This window comes from Trematomus bernacchii, unplaced genomic scaffold (genome assembly GCF_902827165.1).
Source record: "Trematomus bernacchii unplaced genomic scaffold, fTreBer1.1, whole genome shotgun sequence".
Lineage (NCBI taxonomy): Eukaryota > Metazoa > Chordata > Actinopteri > Perciformes > Nototheniidae > Trematomus > Trematomus bernacchii.
In genome coordinates this window covers 17509568-17532427 of record NW_022987973.1, presented here as the reverse complement: position 1 = coordinate 17532427, position 22860 = coordinate 17509568, and the positions used below count along the sequence as shown (strand labels likewise).

Sequence of the window (22860 nt, the reverse complement as noted above, 5' to 3'; positions counted from 1 at the left end):
CTTTAAGTGAAACTACATGAAGAAGTAATCTGTTTTTGGTGCATTCTTTGACATATTTTTAAAATAACAGTTTGACAAATACATTTCTTAATTTGAGCATTTCTCCTCCTTTGTATGAAATCAGTGAGGAAGATGAAACGGTAACGAGAGAGAGGGATAGGGATAGTACAGAAGGTTCTCTTGGCAGGGTTTAACAGCAGGCCTCAGGGTTCTTGATGTATTTCCAAAGGCAGCAGTCCACTAGAGCAAAGAGCCACTCTGGGTCCAGACCAGCACACAATCAGCCACACACTGTATTCATTCTCACACTCGGGCTCATTTCCGTCTGTTTGGGACTAGGACTGAATCCAATAATTGTTTTAATTTGCTATTTGCAGTAAATCCACAGAGCATTTGACCTGGTTAATTGCTGCATACACTTTCCAACATAGTTAAGACAGGATTGATGCTAGGCTGCAGGGCAAAAATATAAACGTACTTCTCTGAGAATAATGCATAAAAAAATGATTGAATTCACAGATGGGCAACTGCAAACCAGGTTGGGGTTTATGACAGATCAAATAAAATAATAACAAATACACATACACAATATTTAAGGGTCAGACAATCAGGATTTAGTCCCCTGAGAGTGTGATAGTGTGAGAGCATTTGAGAACACACTCGGGGAGTTAGGTTGGGTTGCCAGGTTCACTGTGGGTTTTTCCATCGGAGCTGTTTGGTGGCAGGTGGTAGGAACTGAGATTATATAAGCTCAGGTATTAATCCTGTTACCGCACCATGACAGGATGAATAAATAACACTCTGAAGCGCTCCAGTCTGACTCTACAGAATGATTTACCTTCAGGGGGAAAGATCTCAGCGCTGTTGTTTGATGTTTGAACCGGCAATCTCGGAGAAGCTCTCTCATAAACGGATATTGATTCAGAAATCCTTCACAGCTGCCACTGTTTGTGCTACACTGACTTCTGTCACTACTTCTATCATAACATGTACTTTGGATGACATTGAGACCTTTCGTTTTAATTCCACTACGAGGTCTACTATTGGTGCAAACAGCCATGAAACCTGGCTATAATAACTACTGCTGTTACAAATAATAATAACAAAGAAGTTAAGCAAGGAGTAGTGGCTGAAAGAAAATGAAACTGCAGCTTTCATATTTTTTTCCACATTGAATAATGCAGCTCTATTGAATATCCAGGTTTATATTTGATATTGCAGAACGGTTCACAGCAAAAATCTAAACACTGAAATATATTAAATAAAAAACATATTCTAATGATAATTTTGGCATATTAAAAGTTAATGTTGCTCCAGCATTAAATCTGATTATTTTTAAACCCTTTCATTTCATTAAACAAAGTAAGTTCATTTAAAAGAGAAGTTTGGTAGGTCAAAGGTTAACCAGGAAGTTTGCCTATAAACTGTGAGGGATGATTACGTAAGACCGATTGGAAAACAATGAACCCTTTACCTTTTTCTTTTCTTTTTCAAAGAAGTTTGATTAGCATCAGTTTTAATTAGCTGCTACATTGTTATTATAACTGAATTCAATTATGTTTGAATCTTCAAAATAAGACCACGCTTTGGTAAAATATAAGTAACATTTTAGGCTAATAGAACAGTTAAGAAGTAGAAAATAGGAACAACTACGTATAAACTCTAATACAAAGATGGATAAATCAAAGCCCCTGTATTTCATTTCATGTCTTAATGTCTTTCGTTGTGCTTTCAGCTGGTGACCTGCTCAGGTGCGTTCAAGGAAGGTTCTCTCCGAATCATTCGCAACGGCATTGGGATTCATGAGCATGCCAGCATCGACCTGCCAGGAATCAAAGGTTTGTGTGTTTCTCATGTGTGTGCATATGTGTGTGTCTCTCAGCCATCTCCCTCTCAATACTTGAATTTCTCTGGAACGTATTCTTTAACTGAATTGACAGTTGGCGTCACTACAACCTGAACATCTGTTTTACTCGCTCGGCCAAGACACCAGCTGTTGCTCCTCCAAGCTCCTCATGTGAGCAGATGGTGCAGGTGTCATAGGTCTTGGCTCTGCACTTTCAAAAGAACAGGAACATTGCCAAGGTTGGCTTTGGAAACATTTGTTTTCATTTAGCAAACCAATGAACACTGCAATGTCTGCAGTTGTAAAGTGTCAAGTTGAATCCCATCAGGTCTAACTATGGCAGACACCTCTTAATCTCACAAAATGAGGTTCTTATCCCGAGACACTTCTCTCATTCTTAAATGAGACACGCAGGTTAGGCAAGGTCTGTTCGCTCTTGTTCGGCTTCAGCTTTTTATTGACCATCTCTGCTCCTTAAAGCCTCAGCTCCTGCCTCATGCCCCTGGCCTCTTGATGGGAGACGATTATTCACTCAGCCAATCAATGGCTCTGAAAGCGATCCGTAACCTGTACATCTTCCAGCATGTGACCATTTGACAGATGGAATAGTTAAAAGATCAGTGGGATATTGTGTTTCTCTGCAGAATGTTGCAGAAAGTAACTTTTTCCTTTCAACACCCTCTCTCCATTTCCCTTCAAGGTTTGTGGCCGCTCCGCTCCGAGGCAGGCAAAGAGACAGATGACATGCTGGTGCTGTCTTTCGTGGGTCAGACGCGGTGAGTGTTTGCCGTGCAGCAATGCAAGATAAGCGGAGAGTCAATTCCGACTGTCTTTATCTTATCTTTAGAGTGTGTTTTCCCCCAGAGTGTTGATGCTGAGCGGTGAGGAAGTCGAGGAGACAGAACTTCCCGGCTTTGTGGACAACCAGCAGACATTTTACTGCGGCAACGTGGCGCACCAACAACTCATTCAAGTTAGTACACACACACTGTGTTATACATAATGTATGTGTGCTGTGTGTGTGTTTAAAAACATGCTTTAGTTAGTCTAACATTGACCCTCATTTGATTAACGCACTTTTAAAGTACTTCCACATCCTACTTCAAAGCAGAAATCATCTGATGTCAAATGTTCTAAATAAATTATAGAAAAATAACTTATTCAACTGTGGCCTTTCTCCATTTAGTAAGATATACTTAGCTGTTGCTGAGTCATACATGATTCAAAGGGGAGTTGTGAATATGATTGGCAGAGAGACTTCATGTTTTTTACACTTGGTTGAGATGAATATTGCACTTTATTTAAATTCAGGTTTTAGTCTGCCTTTTTTAAATGAGCATGTAACCTGCTGGGAGCTCTGCCAGCTATTAGACCGTCAGCCATAAATCTTTAGGTTGTTATGACAACGATGCCTCTGCTTTAAGGCAAGACATTTTTTCTCTCTTGCTTCTCAGAGTTGGTATACTTACAGAAAATAAATGTTACGCTAATGTGACTGTGAATATGCAAGATCATTTTCAGTAATGTAAGGTAGGCAAGTTGAACTATATTGTCAACTGGTTTCAGAATACAATGACATGCTTTTGCACAGTACCACTCTGCCTTATACACAGGGTTCACATACTCCGAAAGAATGAAAAACATTAGACCCAATATGCAGTAAGACCTTTCAGCAACAAGGTTTAAATTGTTTTTGCATGTTCACATAACTGCTCAGCAACCTGATGGCTTGAAGAAAGGAAGTGTTAATGAGGCGTGTGGCATGCGATTTGATGCTCCAGTAATGTATTTTTAGACTTTCTTTTAAGCCACCTGATGTGGAGTTAGAATTTTACTTTGGCTCTCAGTGGATTTGTGGACAACAAATACATTGTGGTAGACAGTGTTGGGCATTGAATTGGCACAATGGAACAAGCCTTTTAATTTACCCATTGAAACAAGCAATTTGATTGGCTTATTGGAGCAGTCAAAAAGTTCTCCTTGCAATAAATCATAATTTCTTTCCATTCATTGAAAAACAGGCAATAACAATCCTGGCAAAGAACCACATATAAACAATGAGACTTGCTTTGAAAAGTCTTCACATTTCCACTCAGCACTTCACATCATCCTTCCTGTCACTTCCCAGAAATATTGTGCAGTGTGACATTTTTAAAAGGGGTAAAAACTGTGTGCCTGCAGATCACGTCAGGCTCAGTGCGCCTGGTGCTCCAGGAGAGCAAGGCATTAGTGAGCGAATGGAAGGAGCCACAGGGCAGGAACATCAGCGTGGCTGCCTGCAACCACACCCAGGTGGTGCTCGCCGTGGGAAGAGCCCTCTACTACCTGCAGATCCTGGCTGGAGAGCTCAAACAGATCAGGTAGGACACAGCTGATCATGGTCAAGCTATAAGCCAGGGGTGTCCAAACTTTTCACTGAGGGCCACATACAGAAACATATACGAAGGGATGGGCCACTCACTAGAGGTGAGGTATATTACCTCATAAGTTCAGTTATAACTTAGCAAAATCAATCAAATGTAGGTCAATTAGGCTTGATACTTAAAAGTGCCTTAAGAAAAAAACAGCCTACATTACAGCTGTCCATTTATTTTGTTACAAAAAGTGTTCAGCTCATCCCTTAAAACAGAAACCTCAGATTGCTTATAGTAAGGGGAACAGGAAGGGTATATTTCAAGCTTGTTATGCAAATAACTTATTGGGCTTTTTTCTTATCAACTTAGATTCATTTTTAATTGGCTGCATTTATTTGAAAAGTGGACTTATTAACACATGAATACTACTGTGTAATATAGTTTTACATATATATTGAAGAAGTACAATATAAGACAAGCACAAGTTTCCTTTGTGGGACATATTCCATTATACGTTTTGAATTAGCTGAGGGCCGATTCCAAATGGCCCGCCCGCGGTCAGCATTTGGCCCCCGGGCCTTAGTTTGGACACCCCTGCTATAAACAGACGTTCGCTGCATCTTAATTCAGGATGTCTGGAGATCTCCTGGTTTGACCTTCCAAAAGGAGATCAACATTATGTGTGCTTAAAAGGAATCGTTTAACATTTTGGGAGAGAAGCTTATTAACCTTCTTGGGGAGAGTTGGATAAAAAGATTGATAGCAGCCATTCACCGTATATTGCATACATATTTACCGTATAGACATGAGAGTGGTATCAAGCTTCCTATCTAACTCGCGAGAGGGGGAGCAACTAAGCCTATTACTCAAAATGTCAAACCGTTTGTATAAACCCCATCCTGTCTATCCGTGGGTTTGATGGTGAGATGCCTAAAAACTGGGTCAGCATTCAAATTCAGAAAAGCTTTAAGAGTAATCAAAAAATGTCTGACCTCATCCCTTCATAGCTTTGATCTTCATAAACATGCCCTTAGTTAGTCAAGTAACTTTGATTTTAGCTTACAAAGTTGACTGCAGAGACTTCAATATTAAAAAATGAGTTTTACTAATAAAGTTTAATTGAAAAGTAAATACGATACAATTGTGTACCCAAAACAACTTAACTAGGTTACATGTTATTATTTTCCTGCACCAACTAACCTTCTTTTTGTAATTCTTCTTTTCGTATCTGTGGAAAAGTTTGAATTGAGGGATTTGCATCTCATTTTTAAAGTCTGAATGGTGCAGTAGAATTGTAAAGTCTTACATTTGATTGTATTTCTTTCACGTTGCTGCTGTGGTTTACCCTTGTGGCTGGCTTCGTGCCATTATTGCAATATAACAGCTTTGAGACAATATTTATTTTACAGCATTTTTGAAAAAGTGGAGGGTACACAAAATGATTTTCTTTCTTGAGAAAGACACACAGCTTGTAAAAAAAGGCCACAAGGTCTGCTTGAAGCACAGACTGTTTGTTTGCAGCCTTGAGATTGTTTGTTACTGATGAAACAACAAAAGAGACACTGCAGTGTCTCACCAGAGCTGTGAAATAATGTTTGGCCTACATCTACTACATCTTGTTGTATGAGTTGCAAAATTCTGTAAATGTTAGGTAGCAATAGATAGATACAAGGTGTTAACATGGTTGAAATACTCTTCTGTAATGCAATTAGAGCGCAAGTGCTCCACACACCATAAAGTGATTATCCTTCCATTATATTTGCCTCATTAAGTAGCTTCTTCCTGTTGCAATACAGGCTATTTCTTACTCTATTCATGCTCATTTTCATAATAGTTTAACCTCTCTTCATTACACTTCCTAGGAAATTAATGGTTGTTTCACTGAAGCAGTTCTCAATTCTTATTTCACATAAGAAGAGAAAACGTGACTGCTTAGTGTCACCAACACATGTATGATGTGTGAAACTTCGTCGTACACCATCATGCGACTGTTTTTCTCACTTCCTCAACACTTTCCTCAGTACCATGGAGATGGAGCACGAGGTGGCCTGCCTGGACATCACGCCTCTGGGGGAGGGTGGCGGTGAGTCGCCGCTCTGCGCTGTGGGACTGTGGACCGACATCTCAGCCCGGGTCCTCAAACTGCCCTGCTTCACTGCCCTGCACAAGGAAATGCTGGGCGGAGGTGAGAGAACAGAAGGGCACAATGCCACTGAGTGACAAGGGAAGCATTCAGTGACTAGTGGAGAGAGAGATGTAGACGCAGATCATGTAAAGTCAGGTGGAGTCTCTTTTTATATAAAGCTCAATAGCACATACAATGGCTTCACAGATACACCAAGCAGTGATTCATAACCCACGTTCTCTCTGAAAGCAAGAAAAGATGTTTCACATATCAAGAGGAAATTAAAGAATATATCTAGAAGGGCAAGATGTTTTTGTCACTCGATGCTCATTATCCCTGAACCATCCACAGTCTGAATGCAGGCCAGGTGACGCTTTCATTAAATCTGTGTGAACAGTTTGTATCTCGGTTACATCAGTTACTTATTTTATGAAAGGAGCGCACAATGACCTAACAGTCAAAAAGGCCAGGAACAAACCTTTTAAATTAGATATTTAGAATAACTTAATAACTTTTCTTTCTAGAGTCACCATTTTATGTTATTATGCCTCGGCGCTGTCTTGTGAATGTGATATCCCAGGAGGTCCTTGACGAAATTCCTTTCAAATAAGCAAAAACCTTTACTTGGATTCAAGGATATAAGGATACATATTTGACAATCAAAGGTCACTGGCTTAACAATAAGTAAAAAGTGTTATTTACGTTATTGAATCAAGGTAGTAAATACAAATAAATTGGTAATTAAATTACTTTGAACGATTTTTTAAATCAATAGGTTATTAAAAGACGGTTATTGGGGGGCAAACAGCCAGCGTTGGCAATTTTAAAAGTTTATAACAAATCTAACTTCTCTTAAGCTCACTTATTATCATGTTAGTGAGGAACAGGTCTTTATCTCCATTTTCATTAATAGATGTAAATTACATCTCCGAAGTACGTACTTCAAAATGAAGTATGTTGCCATCCCAAATGCATTAACTGTGGTATTTAAATGTTTGCAAATTATTTAAACTTAGAATGAGTTAATATGCAGGAGAGGGCTTGACTACGTTTTTTGGATAATCTTATTCTTTTGTCAGCAGTCACCAGAGAATATGTTTCATAACATGGGGATCCGGCACATTCGGGGGCTCCAATTTGAATGCTTCACCCATGAAGAATATTTCCAGACATTCTCCCACAGTGTCACACTTCATTTTCCAAGTGTGTGAGATTGACAGCTGCTCACTGCACAAACTGTACTTTCTGGCGGTCTCCCCTGACAAGGACAGACTGAAGGAAAAACGGAATTATAGACAGGAAAACTTCAAATTAAAATCTTCATCTAAATGTTGAAAAGGAAAGCTTTGTGTTTTGACGATGGACTTAACACAGTTGTACTCAATTATGTTAACGTTAATTATATAACTATAGATTTTTACTTCATGGTATTTCTGGTGTTACCATGGAAACATGCAACTTCCCAAGTAGCGACTTTTGCAGACGTTGTTTGGTGGAAAGTCCCCCGAGAAGCATTTAATCACAGCCAATGCTGTTTTGATGTAATTGTCCTGCAGTGAAAAGCTGATGTTAAACGGAAAAGACAAAATACTTTATATTTACCCTGCAGCATTCAAATGTTATTTCTATCCCAAAAGTTACCGGCCATTCTGGCCGACAACCATTATTGATTTTTCTGACAAAGACATTTTAGCAGACATTTATCACTTTGTGGTTCATCTGTGAGCCTGTTACTCCAGAGTACAGGAAAAATAAATCACGAGTCTGTGTGTGTCCTCAGAAATCATCCCTCGCTCAATCCTAATGACCACCTTCGAGGGCAGCTACTACCTGCTGTGTGCGCTGGGAGACGGGGCGCTCTTCTACTTTGGCCTGGACCTGCAGACTGGTAGGTTTTCACACCATCACCACAACTACAACTGCTCCATGAGAGCTTCTCAAACTCCTCCGGCCGACGAGTGCCTCCAGGCAGAGCCGCAGGCAGCGGTCTGAATACATTTCAAGATTATTATTTTATGAAGAATTGTATTACAGCCAGCATTATATGTGGATGTAATGGTGCAGATACTGTGTAGCTCGTAGCAAACTTGCAGATTCACACGTCCAGCTGTTACGGAGCGTTGTTTTCATTCATTTTTAGTCGCACTTTTAGCTCTATTTTGGTTGTTCAGTGCCATCAAAATGGAAGCAGCAGCGGCTGACATTCCCTCACTTTTAAACCAAGTATGATGTCAAGCTCCAGAACCACATTATCCTACGTTATATAAGATATTTCTCAATTGTGCCACTTTGTTACATGCTCCCTGAGTGTTAAATGCTTTCAAACTCCAAACCCCCAGTTTGTGAGAAAGCACTTGCTGTTAAAATGTTTAGTCTCCATGCCTGAGACTGGGTGATGTAACTGAAATGACATCATCTGGCCCTGACACCCAAGTGATGTAATTTCAAGTAATAAAGAACAATACGAGGAAATTAAGAGCCACAAAAACAAAACCGTTTTACAGGTTGTTTAGAGCTAGAGCCCTTACATTACTGCACTATTGAACGGCTGTCTGCTCCAACAAATGGTCCATTTAAAGGACCAGTGTGCTGGGGATATGATGACATTCCCATGCAAAGCCCACATTGTTTGTTTAAATATAAACTGTGAACCTGATCCACATTGTGGGGCTTATATACATACATACAAAAGTAGAGATAAGAAGACAACAAGTGCAGAATAACATGACACTATGATATTTCATTTGACTGCTTCAGGCACCGATCGATTCACTCAGCCCCTCTCTGCCTGGGTTTGCAGCAAATTGTCTCCAGTGCATAGATATTTCTATCTATGTGCATCTCTTTTCAGCATTTTTTGTACACATGTTTTATTTTTCTTAAAGCTATACTGCCTGTTGAGGAATTTCAATGTCCGAACCCTAGCACTAAAGATAAATATTAATTGTATATTCCATTACTGCCAATAGATCCATCGATTCAACACACTGCTCCTCTAAATAGATGCATCATGGATGGATTGGAGACATATTGTTTATTCGACCTTGTGAGGCTACAATGTTTTTTTGAATTAATTGAATATTTGAATCATACCATAAACATTTGATCAATTATTCAATTGTCAGAGAAGTTGCAGATTATTAAAGGTTATCTGATTAATCGACCAATCGTCTTATAGCTTCAGTTCTATTGTCAAGGCTCAGAGGACCTCCTGCACAAACTGCCATCAGTAATCAGTAACCTTATCATGTAAACAGGGATAGGAATTTAATAGGGTTTTTTTATGTTCCTTCTCCTATTTTTTATTAATTTAATCATCAGGATATTAGTGTGCATATAATTGTATTTCTACTTTTTGCACCATGGTCAAAGCACAAGGGCATCAGTATTATTAGTTGTACACAAATTAAAAGAAAAACCGTGAATACATTTGTGGAGAAACCTAAAGAAAGCAGATGCTTCAATGCAGGGCTGAAGGGCTAACCAAAAGGTTTTATGAGCATTAAAAAGGAGATAAATATTCTGCACACAAGGACAAACATTACTGGCTGAAGGCGCTTGGCAAGTTATTAAAAAAAAAAAAAATTTGAACACCACCTTTTTAACTAGACTTAAAGTTGTGTTTCCATCTGATTTCCCTCCCGCAGGCGCCCTGAGCGAGCGCAAGAAGGTCACGCTGGGCACCCAGCCCACTGTGCTGAGGACCTTCAGATCCCTGTCCACTTCCAACGTGTTCGCCTGCTCCGACAGACCCACCGTCATCTACTCCTCCAACCACAAGCTGGTGTTCTCCAACGTCAACCTCAAGGAGGTCAACTACATGTGCCCGCTCAACTCTGAGGGCTACCCCGACAGGTCAGCAGCAGAACTTTTACCGCTCGTGGGTTTTATCTTCAGCATAGCTGGTTCGGAGGAATTTTCTGTTGACTAGAGAAATGCATTCAGTCAAACGTTGTTTTGGTTTTTGTAGGCAATGGGTGTATTTTTCTTGTTTTCCCTCTTGTAATGCTGCATCTTGTTTTCTTCTTCTTTCAGTCTGGCTCTGGCCAACAACAGCACTCTGACCATCGGCACCATCGACGAGATTCAGAAACTCCACATTCGCACGGTTCCCCTCTACGAGTCCCCCAGGTCAGTCCGTTGTACAAATATTTAGTTAATATGAACCCTCAAATAACATTTAGACCCATCATCTTTACAAATATGCTGTGTGTTGTTCATGTTTGCACTGGCTTTGCCTGTTTGCTCTGTTTGCTCTGTTTTAGCTGCATTCTCCTGTTGGTAATGTTTACACATTTGTTTCCTGTTTTTTTTCTCAAACGTTTAAGTGCCAACCGACACTTGAGTTTGTCAAATAACACCTTCTGTTAGCTTACTCTTGTTTGCGCTTTAGGTCTTGCCTTTTGCCTTGCCTCAATCCCCTTGTCTCTCTCCACCAGGCGGATCTGTTACCAGGAGGTCTCGCAGTGTTTTGGTGTTTTATCCAGCAGGGTGGAGATTCAGGATGTGAGCGGCACCACATCTGCCGTGCGCCCCAGCGCCAGCACCCAGGTACCCTAGCTCCATGTTATGTTCAGCTAATAAACACCCAAGGGCTTGTTTGTTTTGCATGTGTATCTTACTTGGTGTGCTGACTAAGAACATTATTTATAAGGTGAGACTGGGAGCTTGTCAACACAACAAATGTCTTGTTACTTATCTTCTACCGGAGAAAGATTTGCTATACCAGCATTTAAATCATTAAACTGTTGTGATGATTTTTACTTTTATAGTTTTGAGAATTGTAGCAAATTAGGATGTTACCTTCAAAGTTATTCCACAGATTCTTTTACAAGGCCCCCAAAATCATTATTATAAATAGTTAGTTGTAATCCAAATTGAAACATTTTCTATTGTTTTTCTGCCACTGCAGAGACACATTGGTACTAGAAATAATACTCTAAGTTTAACGATTGAGTCCAAAAATACATGAAGCCCAATCATCTTTTGTTCGATCTGTTGTCAAGGAATACTGAGAGTGAATATGCAGCTGCTCAAAAAACAGAAGGACCAACATCAAAAAGAGATTTGGACTCGAGAGATAACAAAAAAGTATTTTCAGCCAGATTTTCAGCGACGGCGTGTGGCGTCCACTCAGCCTGGCTCTGTCCTCTCCCCAAGGGGACATGTGTGTACTTTCATTTGTCTTTGTATTTATTGCTTCAACACACAACTTTGAGGGAACAAAGCAGAGCTAGAGCCTCACACGTGATGACCAGAATTTTTTTTACCTGATTTTAAAAGCTGCACATCTGGTGCTACAGATGGTGCCGTCTGTGCTGTGGAGCTCACACAGAAATATAGATTTGAATGACTTTACAGCCTTTATTAGATTTGTCTTGTATCCACCTCCCCCCCTGTCCTGCCTCATAAATCTCCATCCTTCAGGCTCTCTCCAGCAGCGTGAGTTCCAGCAAGCTCTTTCCCAGCAGCACTTCTCCCCACGAGACCTCCTTTGGTGAAGAGGTGGAGGTTCACAGTCTGCTGGTGGTGGATCAGCACACCTTTGAAGGTGAGACAGCTGGATGAGCATTTCCTTTTGAGCCCGCAAAGCTGATGCTTTCATATGCAGCTTCTGATGATAAATCATTGTGCTCAGCATGGAGAAAACACAAAGCCTGGTCCTAGCACTCATCATCAAGCTTTTATATGATTATATGTGATCTCCAAATGGGTGCACAGCACACTCATTTTACCAATCAAGCTTTATTTATCTGTTTTCAGCAATGTCGTCATCCCTGATTTAATCTCCTATTTGAATATTAACCCTTTTATACTTTAGGTGCTCCATGAATGATTTTTTTTATTCCTCAATATTCAACGCACACGCAGGCTCTTTATGGGAAAACCTAATGATTGAACACGTTGGGCGTCATGCGGAACATTTCCATGTTGAAGCCCATTGAATGTGGCAGGTTTCTGCTCCGTTCTGTTTTGCAATGCAAATTTCGCTGCGCCAAGCCTTCCCTTTAAAAAATCTAATAGTTACCACATCAGCATACATTAGGGTATGTTATATGTTAATGATATGTAAATAAGGGACTGGTTTTTTACATAATGTTCAGAGCTGAGTGAAATGTATCAATGTGCGATCAGACAACTGCTCATTTGCATGGGAGGATTTTATCAATCAGATGTGGAGCTTTTGTTATGCAGTAGTGCAGAGTATGGTTGATGCACTGCAGATGCCCAGTGAGAGTGGTACTCTGTTATTTAGGAGGAAATGAAGGGTTCATATACATAGTCTAGACAGTAATTCAGTTACTGCAACAGCACTGAAATCTGCAGTTATTTCTAATAAGGTTGGTCTATAATGAGCACTCAGTCATAAACAACGGCTATGCATTGTTTAGCGTCTGTTTAATCCACATTACCTGTGTTAAATACGCCTCAATGGATGCATATTTTTCTGGTTGTCTTGATGTTGTGCCTAATGTGATCCATTGCTGTACCTTTCCCCAGGCTCCAATTTATTTTACCATGTAGCTCTTCATTCACTGCCATGGTAAAGCCCACACGTGTTAGAAAAATGAGCAAAACCAGTGATAAATGGAAAGGTGAGCCTCCCTGACAGATGCAATAAAACTAACAGGAGCGTGAGGGAGATGAATAAATAAATAACACTGTGCAGACATATTTAGACGTAACAAGCAACAGACATCTCCCTAGTCTTGGCTAGCTTTGAACTCGCTGAAAAGTTAACTGAAGAGAATATGACACGAAATAGACATGAATAGGGCAAGAAAAACAAGCAGTCAGACACTCACACAAGCTGAAACAAACCACCATGGTAGCTGAAAGTTATTTAGAAGATAAAACAGTCCATGATTCAACTTTGCAATAACCCACTTGCCAGAAATGTGTATGCACACAGTTTCCTGTGCAGTGAGGGATGGTAAGTGACCCTCAAGATGTGCTCACTTTGGTTGTTAATGGGAAATAAAAAGTTATAGACGTGATATAGGTATGTCATCAGCCGATAAAGGCTTTAAAAATAAATGTCCTCGTTGCTCAAAAACCTGCATTTGCTCCGATACGACAGGCCGATCTGTTACATTAAAATAAATGGTATGTTTTACAAATGAAGGCTTTCTTATGTTGCCCATTGAATGTGTACATTTTGAAAAGCATTGTATTTTTGTATGCATCTGCCAGCGCACAAAACTATATACATTTTACTATGGGAGTGGCTTGATGGGCTAGCTATTGGGTGGAAAGAAATACCTTATTATAACCGCATTGGCATACATTCCTAATCTGTTGTTTAAAAGCTGTCTGTGAACCTTATCATGTTTCTAGAAGACAAAAAGACTTCATTTGTAATAAACAAGAAGCATCCTATCTCACTGAACACCGGCGGAGAGTCATGAAAAATGAACATATAAATGTGAAATCCTATTAAAGCAAGATGGATTGTGCTGGCCTCCCACTCAGCTTCCTAAGGTGTTTATGTTTTATTTCTCTATCAGTCCTCCATGCCCATCAGTTCCTCCCCAGCGAGTATGCCCTCAGCATGGTGTCATGTCGTCTGGGAAAAGACCCGTCAGTGTATTTTATCGTCGGCACCGCCATGGTGTACCCAGAGGAGGCTGAGCCCAAGCAGGGCCGCATCATTGTCTTCCACTACACCGACGGTCAGTATCTCTTCTTCATTCTCTCTATTTCAAGAAAACAAACACACACACACTCCCCTGTCTTTTCCATCAACCTGCTCTGTTTGCCTTCTCCAGCCGCTCATTTGGCTCCCTTTATCCTTCACCCGGTTTCATTTTCTCCCCCCGCCCTCTGTCCTGTGTTTTCACTGGGGGACACTTTGTCCTACCTTCCTCTTGTTTCCCTTCTCACTTAATCATTTTCTTATCACTTCTTATCAGATTTGTCTCCTCTCACCACTCCTGATTCCCTCTGATTCTCTTTCATACTCTGGGCCTTTCAAGGTTCATTGCTTGCCTTTCATTTGACTCTTAGCTTTTCATTTAAGATATTGTCTGTGCTAGTTAAGGTGGGCATTGATGTTGCCTTCGATCTGGCTGACAGACACTGTGCTCTTTCCTGCAGGTAAGCTGCAAACTGTGGCTGAGAAGGAGGTGAAAGGAGCTGTCTATTCTATGGTGGAGTTCAATGGCAAACTGTTGGCCAGCATCAATAGCACAGTAAGTAGTGCTTGTTGGCATTGGACTGTCAGCACTTGACTTTTTCTCGCACTGTCACCTCTGTTCATGCACTCTCTGTGAAGACTTTAAATGAATGCATCTTGACAATGAATGTGCAGGTTACAATTTGAAATATGTTTGACATATTATGTTTTTATCAGAGTTGCTGAAAGACTTGTTAACAAAGTCTCAGCCTTTAAAGAAGGAGCTGACTTCTTTCAAGTGCACCTCTAAAGGCGTTGCTTGTACAAGACTTTATCACGTAGTCCGGGTATTAAAATGAGCGTGTCTCAATTCTGCTTCTGTTTTTCTGCCCATATGTAAACAGAACTGCCAATTGTAACATGATTATGTTTACATTGGAGATTGATATAAATAACTGGATACCCTCTACAGCAGCGGTTTTCAAAGTGTGAGGCGCGCCTCCCCTGGGGGGCGCCAGAGAGCTTCAGGGTAGGCGCAGCGTGAGAAAAAAAATAACGAGAAAAAGATGAGTAAAGTGACACTTGCACACTTTTGGCTCTCTGTGGAGACCGAGTTCCCCCACCTAGCCTGTCCTCTGTAAGAAGGTGTCGGCGACCGACATGCAAGGAAGAACGGATGTCCACAGGCTGTTCCAACTTTAACAACTTTATTAACTTCCAGGGTTGTGAATTGAACTTGTAATTGGGTGTGTGGTATATTTTCATGCACGGACACGCATGTTCCACAACACATAAACTAAACAACACTCAATTCCGATCGCTACCAGTGTACTTGCGATGTAACAAGATCGCAAGTACACTGGTAGCGATCGGAATTGAGTGTTGTTCAGTTTGTGTGTTGTGGAACATGCGTGTCCGTGCATGAAAATATACCACACACCCAATTACAATTACATGTTCAATTCACAACCCTGGAAGTGCACCTTACTGATGCAATATGGTTGAGACCATTCGGGCTTATTCTAGAGGGGTGCAAGGAATAGTCCAAGTAGTGGGGGAGTTTTATACAATATGTTTAAAACATAAAGATAAAAAGGTTTTTAAAAGTTATTTTTTAATGTTTTAAGGAGGTGACGCTACTCAGTGAGTCAGTACGATAGATTCAAACACACACACAGAGACGAGACGAGACAAGAGGAGAGAAACAGTCGGAGTAATTTCAAATGGCGGAAGGTAGACAGCGAAAACAGAGCATTTAATGACATTTTCTCTTACTGGACCTCTTTGAAATGCAATTGAATGCCCCTGCATTATAGCAACAACAACAATAATAATAAAAGCAATAATAATTGGGAGGGGGCGGCGCGGCTGTTCTTATGTTCTCTGAGGGGAGGCTCACCTTCCCACACTTTGAAAACCCCTGCTCTACAGTTACTAAAGCCAAGTATTGGGAGGCTGTCATTCAATTCTCTTTTAACCAAACATTCTTTAACAGATAATGTGAGAATGTTTAAACACTACATGTAAATAGGGCTACGGGTTGTTTAAAAATGCTATATATAAAATACAATACCTACATTTTGTTATAATATAAAATTGATATTCTTTTTCTTTTAAATACCTAAGTTTGTAGGCTTGTTTTTTCTTCTACAACCCTTTCCCCCCTAATTTCCCCATTCAACAAAAGGTATACCTTTTACCTGAATATATAAATGTTCGATACTGTTTTGACACAATAAGGTTAAAACATATATTTAAATAAAAGCTTGAAAGTTGTAAAAATACCAAGACTAAGCATTTGAACATGTGTTTAGATCTAAGTTTTAAGGTTTGATACACAATCATAGTAGTCACAGTTAGAGCGTAAGGTGGTTGAGATAATTCATTGTAACCAGCAGGAAACCCTCTGGATGATGATTTGTGTGTTTAGAATGTTCTTTCTTTGATTTGTTTAAGAAGCATGTGATCTCTTGGCAATAAAAGTGCCTCCTCAGTCATTTCAAAGTGCAATATTGAAATAGATTCATCCGATATGGATTGCTCTGGGAAACCACTTGACATACAGTGGGAAAGAACCCCATGTCCTGTCCTGTAATAACTGGCTCATCCACACTGAGCTATAGATAGATTAAAGGATTACAAGCTTGAAAAGGAAGCTTTATCTTTAAGATATTGAGAGTTTAATAGATATGGGTTGCAGATTTCTGGAGTTCATCTCACATTACCACTCCATACCACCTCCTTTCTTGAACATCTTCTTTATTGAATTGGACTTTAAAGATTTATATTTCAAAAATGGTGATTAGTGACTTAACCTTCGATGTCTTGGAGCAACTGCATCCCAGTTTAATCACAGAAAATATAAAAATGTGTATCTGTCATTATACGTTTTCTTCTTTGACAGCATCAAAACTTGAGTGACCTGGCATTACTGCTTGTAAAATGCCTTTTTGTATTAGGTTTGTAATCATTTCTATCATCTGAACACAGCCCACCGATGCATTATTCTTGTTCCTGTGACATTTTCTTGGCAGAATAACTTCCCATCACTTAAACTGAAAAAATAAATAAATCAAATGTATGTCAGTATCCGTTAATATTGGAGTTGCGGGCCTTTTATATTTCCAAGCTGTTGAAGAAATTGATACAAAAAAGAGAGGAGATCTGGATCTGAGCAAAAATCAATAACGTTTTTTTTCCTGTTAGATAATGAGGAAACGTTTAACTGCTTGGCAACCAACACAATAACATACATTTAAGAGATAAATACGATATCAGTCTCTGGATTAGGTAGATATATTTATATTGTTATGCATTATTAGAGAATTAATAGGATTTAACTTTTTTTTTGTGCAGCATCGTTAATGCAAAGAAGCCTAAAGTGTCAATCCGTCACTTAACTAAAAACTATTTAAACATTGTAAGAAGGTGCAAATCGTGTGAAGCGGCGAGTGTAATTAGCCGTCACCAGCTCACATAACGTGGCAGCTGATAACATGCACTGTAATCACCTTTCACCGAAGCAGAACATATTCAGCGTGAATGCTCCTGCTGTGAACTGGCTGACATTTTAGCTCCACTTTGCTAAGTGCCGATCCTCCACCTCTTGGCAGCTTGTGTGACAACAAACCATTTGTTTCAGGTCCGTCTGTACGAGTGGACGGCTGAGAAGGAGCTGAGGACCGAGTGCAACCACTACAACAACATCATGGCTCTTTACCTGAAGACCAAAGGAGACTTCATCCTGGTGGGAGACCTGATGAGGTCCGTCCTGCTGCTGGCCTACAAACCCATGGAGGGCAACTTTGAAGAGGTGAGGAAATAACACAAGTACTCGTAAAGGGCTCGAGGATTGTATGTGCGGTTTCTCTGTCTTTTTATCTTTTACATTCTCGGCCCTTCTCACATCAAACAAACATTTAGTTGGTTTGATGTGTGACTTATCTTTGGGGCAGAAAAGTGTTATTTTTTCTGTCTCTATCAAGCACTGTAGCTGAATTCTACCTCCCAGCTGTTTGATGAGTGGAGTGTTGAAATTGATTATTGGCAGAAAGATAAAGAGATTTGAGGAAGAGTCACGCACGCTGTTGTAAAGGCATGCTGTGGTGTGCTGAGCTTCAGTTTGATAAGTGTGAGGAAAATAACTTACATTTATTCAGAAATGATTCCTCAAAGCTTCAGATTGAAAATAGAAGTTTGTAACTATTGGAAATACAATGTTCTAATACACTGAGAAATAAAGGTACCAACAAGAACCATATATGTTTCAGTTTATTTGTTTATAGTGTCGTGGATAGTCTTGTTTCTTCGGCTTGTCCCAATAGGAGAAACCTTTTTGACTTATTTTCTAACCGTCCACTCTGAGAGCTCGTATCAAAGGAATGTACCTAGAACCATCTGTCGGGTCTGTCTAGCACATTTACACCTTTTTATAAGGCTCAACAGAGGACCCTTTTATATTACAAGGGTCTTGAACAAGGGGCTCTAGAAAAGCCTTATAAATGTGTGCCCTATTGCCCTCTTATAAACACATTTTATTCTACAGACGACGCAAAAATACATATCGAGTTCCATATTGTATATTGTGGTTAAAGTAACCCAACACTCTAACAGTCATTTTTATTCAAAAATGTCAGCCTATGCGTCTATGGGGACTTTTATCAAACCGCTTCAAGAGGCTAAACAAATGGAGCGGAAATAAAGTGAATATTGGACTTGCATTTTTCAGTTTGCCAATAACTTCACTTACTTTCTTCTCCTCTCCCCAGGTTCTTCTTTAATGAGTGGTATTCTAATATAACGCTGAGTAATGAAGGACATAATATATCCCCTGACATGTGAAACAATTCCTTCAACTGGTATATACTCCTAAAGTGATGCGAGGCAAAAAAAGCCAGAAAGTTAAGAGTCTGCACTCTTGTCTTTTTAAATGTAACAATACAGAGGGTTTTTTCTTCACTAAAGCTTCTTGGGCCGAGCATCTGTCACAGTCTCTAATCACGATGCTCACAGAGTGCAGGCCTGCATAGATAGTACAGATGCTCCGGGCGTTTCACTATTTTCTTCCTTTTTTGTGGCATGCGAGTTTCTTCAAGGGTGTTTAAAAAGTCTATTATGGCTCTTGTAGTGAAACACACTGGCTGGGGTTTGGATCTCAGCACTTGTGTGCAGTCAGCTCTTCTTTGCTCATAGATTATACAGTCTCTACTTGGAGGCACGAACCACACTGCTATCAGTCCTCTGCGTTGTTTACCGTTTTACCCAACATATCTGATTATTACATTTTTTTCCTCAGATTGCACGTGACTTTAATCCTAATTGGATGAGTGCTGTGGAAATCCTGGATGATGACAACTTCCTGGGGGCAGAGAACGCCTTCAATCTGTTTGTCTGCCAGAAGGACAGGTGAGTGTCTCATTTCTGCAGCTGAATTTGAACCTTTCCAGTAGGGCTGTGCAATTAATCGTATTTTAATCGTATTTTAATCGTATTTTAATCGTATTTTAATCGCAATTTAACGTTTTGGCCTGCCACAATTACGAAAACAACATAATCGAAAAAAACAATTATTTTGCTTTGCTAGGTTGTGACAGTGCAACATATTTGATCTAATTAATTTTGGTCTCATTTATTTGTATTTATCATATTTATATATATTTAGTAGCTTGTGGAAGTGCGCTCCAAAATATTTGTTGATCTTGTTTATTGGTATTTACTATTTTGATATTATTTATTTAAATGTATCATTTATTTTATTTATTTTTGTATTGGTTTTTCAGTTGAATTATACGTTCAGGGTAATCAACAGTTAAAAAGATACTGTTCAAATTATTATTTGTATTTGTTTTAAAGTTCAATAAATTGATTTTTTCAAAGTCAATGAATAATCTTATTTAATAATCATGATATCAATTATTGACCCAAATAATCGTGATTATGATTTTTGCCATAATCGCACAGCCCTACTTTCCAGTAGACTTGTTTGATCCCTTGGGCTCTTCCTCTATAGCTGAACTGACACAAATAATCTTAATGGCCTCCTCTATATCCACTGAAATCAACTTTAAGTCATTAGAGGTTGCTCCTTCTTTACTGAGTCCCATGATGCTCCTTACAGCAGCAGCATTCATAGGAATGTGTTTTAACTCCATTGTCGCACCATTTTTTTTTTTTAATGTATGAGTCATTTCACCACATAGCTATTATCCGCTCTGCTTCACACATCACTTCAGTCATTTTTAGACGAGTGTTGATTTCATAAAAAGGAAGAAAGATGTGGTCAGAGTGAGTGTGTTATTATGCCAACACTAATTATCCACCTAATACATCAGGTCGGACCACTCTATGCTTTTGACCTTTATTTTTGAATCGCATCTCTCTTGCTGTGGCCTTCCCCACTTTTCCTCACCTTGTTATCCATTACTGCTCTGTCATTCTCTGACCTTTTCCAACACTTTTGATATCTCTGCCCCTCTTGTTTTTTCTTTTGCTTAATCAATCACTTTTGCCCTCAAAATTGTCTAACTTTGCCATCCATTTATTTTTGTTTTACACTCTCATTTGATCTCTCCTGTCTTCACCGCTCTACCTCCCACATGTTCCTAATCGCTCCCTCTCCCCTCTTTGTATTTCTCTCCCACCGTCCTTCCTACGGTCAGTGCGGCCACCACAGACGAGGAGCGGCAGCACCTGCAGGAGGTGGGGGTCTTCCACCTCGGGGAGTTTGTAAATGTCTTCTGCCACGGCTCGCTGGTGCTGCAGAACCTGGGCGAGAGCTCCACCCCCACCCAGGGCTCCGTGCTCTTCGGCACCGTTAACGGGATGATTGGTAGGCCCACGGACAATTTCACACTCGCAGAAGCATACACACACAATTTCCTGCATGGATTTGAACACCTGCTGTAGGAATATTTTAACATCTAAGGAAAGCTCAACCTTTGCTTTGATTCAGTGGAGATGAACAAAACGTGTTTTCTCAAGATAATCTGCAGACTTATGCTGCGTTCACACCGGACGCGATGCGCTGTTTGGGGGCGGCGCGATTACATGTAAAGTCAATGCAGAGACGCGGACAGACGCGAATTCGCTCCGACGGCGCGCATGAAGCGGTGGGGGCGGCGCGAATCACGCGATTGAACGGTGCCGCGTTAAACGCGAGAGTTCAATTTTTTCAACTCGAGCGTCAAATTCACGTGACGCGTTCTCGCGGAAGCCAATCAGCGGTGAGAATCTCAGCCGCCGTCACTGACGTTCAACCACACAACATCAGCCGTTAGCTGTTAGCAGTTAGCACACAGAGCTCACAGCTCCTCATATATGTTCAGAAACTGGACAAAAGTTAAACAAGTACAAACCACAGACTGTCTGTGTCATGGTGAATACAGTCGCTGCTTTATTTATGTCTGTAGGCCGTTGTTATGAGTGTGGAATGAGCATATACAACAAGCTTAGCCTGGTTGATCCGATCTTCATTCAGAAAACAAGCATTTTAAAAGGTGTTTTGCCTGCCGTCTTGTCTGCAGACTCGTCAAAGCATTAATTCATGGTTGTTACTAACCGGTATCAGTATGTTGTTACTTCGGCATCATTTAGAAACGTGTATTACAATTTAATCACGGTAAAATATGTTCATTTGTTGTAGTTGTAGCTCCCGAGCCAGCGCGTCTTGTTTGAACGCAGCATAAACACAGCTGGCAGCCGCGGTGAACCTCCAGCGTTTAGAGCGATGCGATAGGAGCGATTAGAGCGAAGCGAATAGTCGCATCGCGTCCGGTGTGAACGCAGCATTAGAAAACAGTTGACATCTGAAACTCTAAACCCTCTGATAAGTTCCCAGTCGCCAATTTTAACAAGTGTTATAAAGTATTTCGATTAAATCAAGTGAAAGGCATCTTGAAATAGTCGACTTTCAGTCAGCAAAATGCCAGAAACAAACAGTGTGAACATTACGTTTTAATGGTTCACCTCCACTTGTAACTTTGATGCTGTAGCAGCTGAACTCAGACCAATTACTGAGTACACAAACCTTTGCCAAAACCATTTATTCAGAGCTCATATTTCCATTTCAGAAAGAGCAAAGAGATGATAGTTGTACACCTCATTTCTCAGATTAAAGCAGTAACTTTCAGGCTGGCTTTAATGATGTCAGAGATGAGAAATAGAACATCATTGTGACACAGCAGTAATTTACACTCTGCGCCCTCACTGCACCAACAGCACAGCACATTAGTCCACCTCGACACCTTGTGTTATTCTTTAAAAAGTCTCTGAGGAAAGTTTAACAGGAAATGAGATCCACCATTGTACATCCCAGTAAAAACTTTCTGAAGTAGCCCGTACACTGAAATTGGCTTCAGTGTGTAATGAAGAAAAATAGCTCGGGTCGTCTTATCGCTCCTCGACATGTTTTGATGTATTAGACGAGAAGAAGCTGCAGGCCACACCATTAACTTGCCAACCAAGTGGACGAACTCCTAATAAACTTGTTTTGTCTTCATAACCTAGACATTGTGTGATGGATGTTACAAATGAAGATGGCTGCGTTTGCATACATACTGCATATTACATACTCAACCAGTATGTACTGCATACAACCTACTAAATTATTCAGAGTGGTCACACTGAAGTTAAATCAAGCGAAACATCTCTGCATCACATGACTGTACCGATTATGACATTAATGCTACGAGCTCAATGAAAATGGTCCTTCGCAAGTTTAAAACAGTTAATATTTTAGTGTTTAATATGTATCTGAAGTACATTCTGAATGTGAGCTCCCACTCCTTTTTCTCTTTACTGTAACATCACTCAACATTATTCTTAATTATTTCATTTTGCCGATTAATTATTTAAACATCTGCCTCGCAGTCCCAAGAGTTGCACATTTTGGGAAAGTTGAGTCCAATAAGCCCACATCTTG

At 40.1% G+C, this 22860-nt stretch overlaps 1 protein-coding gene across 1 annotated transcript in view; it reads left to right on the top strand.

The window, feature by feature from the left end:
* The window catches only part of ddb1 (damage-specific DNA binding protein 1), a 47693-nt gene that overhangs the window by 19932 nt on the left and 4901 nt on the right, over nt 1-22860 (top strand). The window contains exons 10-24 of the mRNA XM_034116491.1: nt 1736-1838; nt 2547-2622; nt 2711-2819; nt 4028-4206; nt 6222-6385; nt 8106-8213; nt 9973-10180; nt 10361-10456; nt 10765-10876; nt 11753-11876; nt 13834-13998; nt 14423-14517; nt 17584-17754; nt 19237-19346; nt 20600-20769. Of these exons, the coding sequence (XP_033972382.1) occupies nt 1736-1838; nt 2547-2622; nt 2711-2819; nt 4028-4206; nt 6222-6385; nt 8106-8213; nt 9973-10180; nt 10361-10456; nt 10765-10876; nt 11753-11876; nt 13834-13998; nt 14423-14517; nt 17584-17754; nt 19237-19346; nt 20600-20769 (1990 nt within the window). The remainder of the gene's footprint in view (nt 1-1735; nt 1839-2546; nt 2623-2710; nt 2820-4027; nt 4207-6221; nt 6386-8105; nt 8214-9972; nt 10181-10360; nt 10457-10764; nt 10877-11752; nt 11877-13833; nt 13999-14422; nt 14518-17583; nt 17755-19236; nt 19347-20599; nt 20770-22860) is intronic.